This window comes from Hyperoodon ampullatus (assembly GCF_949752795.1).
Source record: "Hyperoodon ampullatus genome assembly, chromosome: 4".
NCBI lineage: Eukaryota > Metazoa > Chordata > Mammalia > Artiodactyla > Ziphiidae > Hyperoodon > Hyperoodon ampullatus.
The window spans coordinates 74941378-74948620 of NC_136917.1; the positions used below are offsets into that span (position 1 = coordinate 74941378).

The 7243-nt window shown below is 38.2% G+C and overlaps 1 protein-coding gene across 1 annotated transcript in view; it reads right to left on the bottom strand.

The window, feature by feature from the left end:
* Positions 1 to 6764, bottom strand: part of SRFBP1 (serum response factor binding protein 1) — a gene marked incomplete at both ends in the record, with an annotated part of 60488 nt that extends 53724 nt beyond the window's left edge. The window contains one exon of the mRNA XM_079701833.1: positions 6729 to 6764. Within this exon, the coding sequence (XP_079557959.1) occupies positions 6729 to 6764 (36 nt within the window). The remainder of the gene's footprint in view (positions 1 to 6728) is intronic.
* Positions 6765 to 7243: the final 479 nt, after the last annotated feature.

A 7243-nucleotide genomic window follows, 5' to 3' on the forward strand; every position in this document is an offset into this window, starting at 1 on the left:
TCCTCAGTTACATTTCAATCTTGGGAAAGCTAGACTCCAATTTTAAAATTCCAATTTAAGAAGTACTATGTTTGTCATTACTGCATAAGGGAATTCTGAAAAGCAAAGGGAATGCTTCATGTACTTAGTTTCATGCCAATGCCAAAAAATGCTTTTCTAGCTTATTAACTTTTCCAGTATTTGTTAAGTTTAATATACTAAAAAAATAAGTATATTCACTTCATGTAAAAATGGAACTATTACTTTTATTTTCCTCACACTGCCTGCCCCAAACACCTAGCTTTCTCCAAGCATTTAAATTTATTTTTGTAAAACTGACAAACAGCTACCAGTAGCCTTTTAGTTAGGATTTAAAAGGTTGCCAATTCATTTGTTACCCAGGAATTATGAAGCTGGTTGACAGATAACCCAGATGTCAACAAATAGGCCTAAAACACTCAGTATTGTCAGAAAGCTAATGTACTGCTTAAGGGCAACATGCTTTGTTGAATTCTTCAACCAAAAGCAAATAGAACTGTCATTGTTAGAAATGTGAAAAGAGTATAATATTGTTCAGGAGGAAAAGAAGGAAAGAGAAATAAAGTAAGCAAGGACAAAACAGGCAGAATAATGAAATGTGCTGAAAGAGAAGAGACAAAATGAAAAAGAAGTGGAAGGGGAGAGTTTGAAGTCAAAATGAAAAAGAAGTGGAAGGGAAGAGTTTGAAGTCAAAAATTGAAGGACAAAACTCTGTAGGTCATCGTTACCAAGACTGATAAGCCCAAGCTGAGTGCTTCCAAGCTGCAAAAGAATGCATTTAATAATCTATAAGAGCACAAGAAAAAGAGCTAAAACACACACATCCACACCCACACAAAATACACGCACTGAAAATGAGGTGTCGCCTAGAACCTAGGCATAGAGATGCCCTCAGTTAACCTGGCGAAATCTGAACACAGTAATGTAACCTGGATCAACTCTTAGGTAGACAGTACAAAAACACAATCATAAATAAATAAAAAGCTGATATACCTGACTGGGAAAAGACCATGTGAACATATGGGCAAGAGTCAACTTAAAACACAGGAAAGGGAACCACAAAGAGCAAAAGCTGGCAGTGTCTGAATCAAGAAGATTCCAAAGAAAGGTTCCCCGGCTCAAAGACCTGGGAACTCCAATTTGTACTGGAATAACTCAATTATGGGGACAGATGTATCACAGCCCAACGCTGAACCATGCACCTGAAACCCTTTTTGTGGTTCTGTATTTCAAGTAGCTCATGTGGATCAGTAGACAGGAAAAGAATGTGTCTTACAATGTGAGCATTAGTATCCACATTAGATATATTTCTCAATAAACTAGCTTTGTTATTTATATGGTCTCTTATAAGTTTATGGTTGATATGAATTTGCTTTTGAGAGAATACTTTTTTGAGAATATTTTTGGGGTGACAACAATAGCAAGTTTCTGATCTACAAAGCTGAGAGCAAACTTTGGTTCACAGACAAAAGTAAACATAAATGTTACCTTGAAATGACTCGTAGTTGGCTATCTGCTAGCCAGTCAATTAGCCAACCTCTTTTGGTAATGTACTAACTTTGCTATATATACAAATCAACTTATAACAAAAACCCATGGTTATTAGAAAACAATTATTCTAAGAGCTAGCTGCTCTAGAGAAGTCTGCAGTGCTAAGAAAAATCTGAGTATATCTCTGTTTCTTAGAATATATTAAAACTTCTGCTTATTCATTACCCACCTGTCAGACTGGCAAATACAAAAAAATATGACAACACATTCTGTTTGTGAGACTGTGAGGAAACAGGCACTCTCATACATTGCTGGTAGGAATGCAAATTGGTATACTCCTTCTGGAGGAAACTCTGGCAACACCTAACAAAAATTCTACTTCTAGGAATCCGTCCAGAAGACATACCTCCAGCTATAGCAAAAGGCTATGCACAAGACTATTCAATGCAGCTTTTTTACAAAATGTTGCATAAGAGATAAAATATTGCATATAAATAAAGCATAAGCAATATACCATTTTAGATCAATGCAGGAAATCTGCATGTATTATGGATAAACCCTGAAAATACTGTTTGGTGAAAAAAGTAACTTTTAGAATGATACATATGGTACTGCATTTATCCAGGATGATACCACACATGCAAAGTGTAAAAATATACAACACAATACTATACACTGGGTATGAATATGGGTATATGTTATAAAAATTATAAAAAAATACATAGGAGAAAACACGCTGAATGAGTAATACATCTAAGGTGGAAAAGAAGATGGGTGGAATTAAGCATTACAATATGGCAAAATATTGACACTTGCTAAATACAGAAAACAGATTATAAGGACATTTGTTATATCATTTTCCATATGTTTGAACTATTTCATAGTTAACAATATTAATTACAGCTTTATACAGAGGACTTCTAATTTGGCCATTTGGATGATAATTTAGTACTGAATTATACTTTTTATTTCTGATGAGCAACAATTTTAAAATTCTACAGTGCATGGTGATTATCTACAACTTGAGCATATGCTGCCACCTAGCAAAACTTCCCAGAATTGTTTAACAACCAAACAGAAAATGGTTCTCTTCTTAAGGATGGACCCTAGTCTACTACTTCAGTAAAGAATTATTAAAAAGTATCACATATTTAATTATAAAACTGGAGCTTTGCAACTTCAGAAGCACATACAAACACAATTCTTGACATTCTTATCTTTTACAAATAAGTAAAGGCAAATCATTTTGTTCTCTGGCATTTTAGTTTCTACCTTTACTATCTTGCAGGACATGGAAAGCAATTTTCTAATGAGCTTCTTAATAATCTGCTATCAAGAATAAAATAATGTCAGTTTCATACAGAAGCCTTTGGCCCTACTGTGGAATTAGAGTACCAGATCAGAACGTTTCACCTCCTAATTCTGATTTTATATATCACTGCTGCCTAAAGAAACAAATGACTGAAGGAAACCCAGCTCTAGTTTTCCCAATTCTTTACTCACTAAACGCTTACTGTCGTTTTCAATTGTACATCCCTTCTCTGGTTCTAATGGAAAGGGAGAAAAAAGTCTTCATTTAGCAGATTTCTCCCCCTCATCTGAACATTAGGTGATTCAAGTTGAGTTAGCCATACTTTTATCTGCCCAGCAAGTATATGGTACTTATTATACACAAGGTACTATGTTAAAGATTAGGGAAGCTGCTATAATAAATCAATTAAATATTCTCTCTTCAAAGTCCACATGAGCACTTGTGAAGATAAAATATGCAATAAATAATCATAAGATAAAGTAAAAAGTAATACTTTATTTTTAAAAAAAGGTAGAATTTTACATTATTTCAGAAGAATACATGTATTTTAAGAACCTAGAGCCAGGAAGTGTGTTATAAATGTCAGCCTTTAGCCCTGGAAAATTATTGAAAAAATTAGAATTAGAGCTGAAGACATTGAAAGTTAGCATAATATAATAGTTGTGTCTGCAAGCTGGCTTTTATTTTCACAAAAGACATTTTGGGAAATTAAATATACTGTAAGTTAGCTGGCCACATAACTTTTTTTTTTTTTTGGTGGGGGCAAAACGCAGGCCTCTCACTGTTGTGGCCTCTCCCGTTGCAGAGCACAGGCTCCGGACGCGCAGGCTCAGCGGCCATGGCTCACGGGCCCAGCTGCTCCGCGGCATGTGGGATCTTCCCGGACCGGGGCACGAACCCGTGTCCCCTGCATCGGCAGGCGGACTCTCAACCACTGCGCCACCAGGGAAGCCCAACACATAACTTTTTAAAAGAAAAGACTATAATTAAAAATTATGGAAAAAGAATTCCAATCAAATTAATCACAGATATGAGTACCAATATTCCAAAGATAATACCAGAGATTTACAAATTTTTGCAAATGTGATAAAACCTATGAAATATTTCCCCCTCCCCCAGAGACAGGCTAAATACAACAAATTACACATAATTTCAGGCAGTTATATGATCCCTGAAATTCATTCCTGAATCTCAGTTAAGGAGACCTAATTTAACTTATTAAGGATCATAAAAATGATGCCTCAAGTTACTCATTTAACAGACAGGCACTGAGGATATGATGGTGAGCAAAAATTTAGTCAGGTTGAGGGCATAAGAAATCTCTCTCTCTCACATTCACATGCCCCACACATTAAGCAATTCTTACACAGGCTAAAAAGAAGTAAATAGTGCTACAAGAGCTTACAAAAGGAGTAAATGAAAGTCAAGAAGCATTTCCCTGAGAAAGTGACTAAATAGAAGTATAAAATGTACTGAGAGGAAAAGAAGCTGTGGGTAAAAGGAACAGCAAGTGCAAAAGATCTGGAGAAGGCTATGCTAGATAGTGGAGGAAAGCCAGTGTGGCTGAAGTACACAGCCTGAGGGCGGTGAGGGTAGTGGTATAACAGTGGAGACTGGCTTTGTGTAGATCGGTCTTGACCAAAAGCAACAGGAAGCCACCAAATCAGTTCTAAGCAAGGAAACACATGATTAGATTTGTTTTGAAGAGAGCACTCCAGCTATACTAGAGAGATGAGATGAGAAAACAAGTCAAAGTAGCTGGGAGGCTAGGATAGTAGCTCTGCTGGGAGATACAACTTGGACTAAGATAGGGGTGATGATGGAAAAGTAATGGAAAGATAGGAAAGATAACAGTGAATTTAAACTCTTTTTCATATATATTTCTTCCATGAAGAAGTTTTAATTCATTTCTTTTACCAATTTTCTATAAGATGACTTTTCTTAAGTTCCATGAGCTATTTTATAGTAATGACATTAGCCATTTATCTGTCATATCTGCTGTATTTTTTTCTAATTGGTTGTCCCATTTTTCCCCCTTTGTTTTTCAATTTTTATGTAAACAACTGTTTTTCCCTTAGTAGTGTTTCTCCCATTAATTTTAAATTATAACACTTTTCTTCCACCACCTCCACTTTCTTCTGTCCTTTTTTTCCTACCTTCATATTAGAACATGTAAGGTTTACTTCAATGTGGGATGTATAAACTTCCTAATTGGATAAGTTCATTCAATCATCCAGCACAGTTACAGACCACATATGTTGCAGGTGACAGACATACACACCAAAAGAGAGAAACAGGTAAACAAGTGTTTTCAGAGTAGAAAGCATCCTGGCTGCATAAAGAATAGACACCTAGCCCAGACTGAGGTGAATTACTGAAGACTTCCTAAAGGTCAAATTTTAACTGTTTTGAAGAGGCCTGGAAACTAAGTGGAAAAAGAAAGAGCCTTAAGTGAAGAGCGGGGTAAATGACTGTCACCACTCCTTTCACAGTAATTTCGAAATTGAACAGGAAGTTCATTAGTATTTCCAGTGAATTTCCAAGGACATCACTCCGATTAACATCTTTTATACCTCCTAGGGAATTTAATGGGAAAAAAAGACCACCAAATGCTTTCTGTAACTAGCACGAGCTTGACATATGTTTATCAATATAAACACCTTCAAGAGTTCTCTTCAGTATACCCTGTTCTCCACTGTCAAGTGAAACCCAGACTTACTAACCTGGTAGTAAGGCAATAATACATTTCAGCTTTATTTCCTACTTTATCCAACAAGTTCTCATCAGTAGAGAGTTATCTACTACTATACAATCCAAGGGATTTCCCACTCCCATGCTTTCCTCGCTTATACTGGTCCCTCTGGTTGGAACACCTTCTTTCTCCATCATTGAATTCCTGAATGCAATCCTGTGTAGGACCCTTAAAGACCAAGAACAAGTATCACTCATTTCATTTTGCCCTCTTTGGAAATTTTTCTGCACTACGTAACTTTTTTCTGTGAGCATTATCCTGTATCATTGATGGATGTTGCTTACCCTTTCCTACCTGAGAACAGGTTGCTTACAAAACTGTGTAATATGAACAGTGGCTTGCTCACAGCAGACTCATATATCCACTGAATAAAAACGGCGAATAATTTCCTTTGCTGTAGCTGTGAGGTCCTCATTTGATCCCCACTTTTCCAGCTTACTTTAAGTCTTTGATGACTATGACTTCCTTGAATAGAAGCAGAAACTAGAAAAGGGATAATGACAGAAATGGTAACCTGGTGACATGTAACGGTGGAGGTGATGAGGGCAAACGTCTGATGAGACTGGATTTAAGAGAGAAGGAGAGATGAAAACTGTGGACAGCAAGTATTAAAGTTTTGCTGTAAATGGACGCACAGAAATAGGACAGTAGCTGAAAGAAAAAATGAGGTACTGGGCGAGCGTACATCCTTATAAATGATACGGTCTCATTCAAGATGAACAATTTCTTAGGAAAAGCTACAGCTCTCAACCTCTCCCTTTCATTTTCTGCAGTCAACAAAAGGCAGGAAATACATACTGAGAGTTTACTGTCAGGCACTGTGCAAACACTACATACTCCAGTTAATTCTCACTCCAGCCTTGTTGGGGAAGGTACTATCATGAGCTTCGTTTTACAGAGGAACACTGAATAAAAAGATTAAATGATCTTCCCAAAGTACCACAAATAAAAACTCACGAGGACTGAGGGCCAGAGACGCTTCACCTAGAAACCAGGGGGTAGGAGGGTGGGGGTGGGGAGTTACGGTTGTCAGTCTCTGAGTTGCGGAAAACTCGCCTGACTCCCGCCTCGCCCAGGCCCTTCAAAAAGACGCAGCAGAGCTGTTCTGAGGGCCCTAAAGGTCAGTCCCACAAGTTTCTAGACCTCGGTGCTCACCTCGTTATTGAGGTTCAAAGTCCCCGGCTGGGCCATGGTAGCTCTAAGAGGATCCCCTGCTGCCCGCACGTGAACTGCATCGGCCAGAACGCGGGCGCGTTGCCACGCCCCTCCAACGGCGGCCTCGTTGGCCCAAAATTCATCCGCCGACTGCTTCAGCCGAGGCGCGAGTTAAAAGGTACACCGACTCTGAGGTAAAGGACGGAAGTGACGGAGAACAACTTCCTGCGTGGAGTGCTCCCAGTCTGCTTTGCGCGTTCCTATGGAAACCAGGCAGGGGCCGGTGGTAAAGAGGGCGCTCCAGAAGCCGTTGCCTTGTTTAGAAGTTTTTCAAGTTGCTAATTTTCTTATATTCGTTCGCAGAGTGGGTCCAGCTGTGTAAGGACCTTGTTTTTCGTGTCTCAATGGGGGTGAAAGCCTGTATGAAATGATCACTTGAGCGACCAATTTTGCTCCGAATTTTTATCTAGCGTTTGTGAAGATTTTTGCGCTTCTAACAAACACATCTGTTAGAT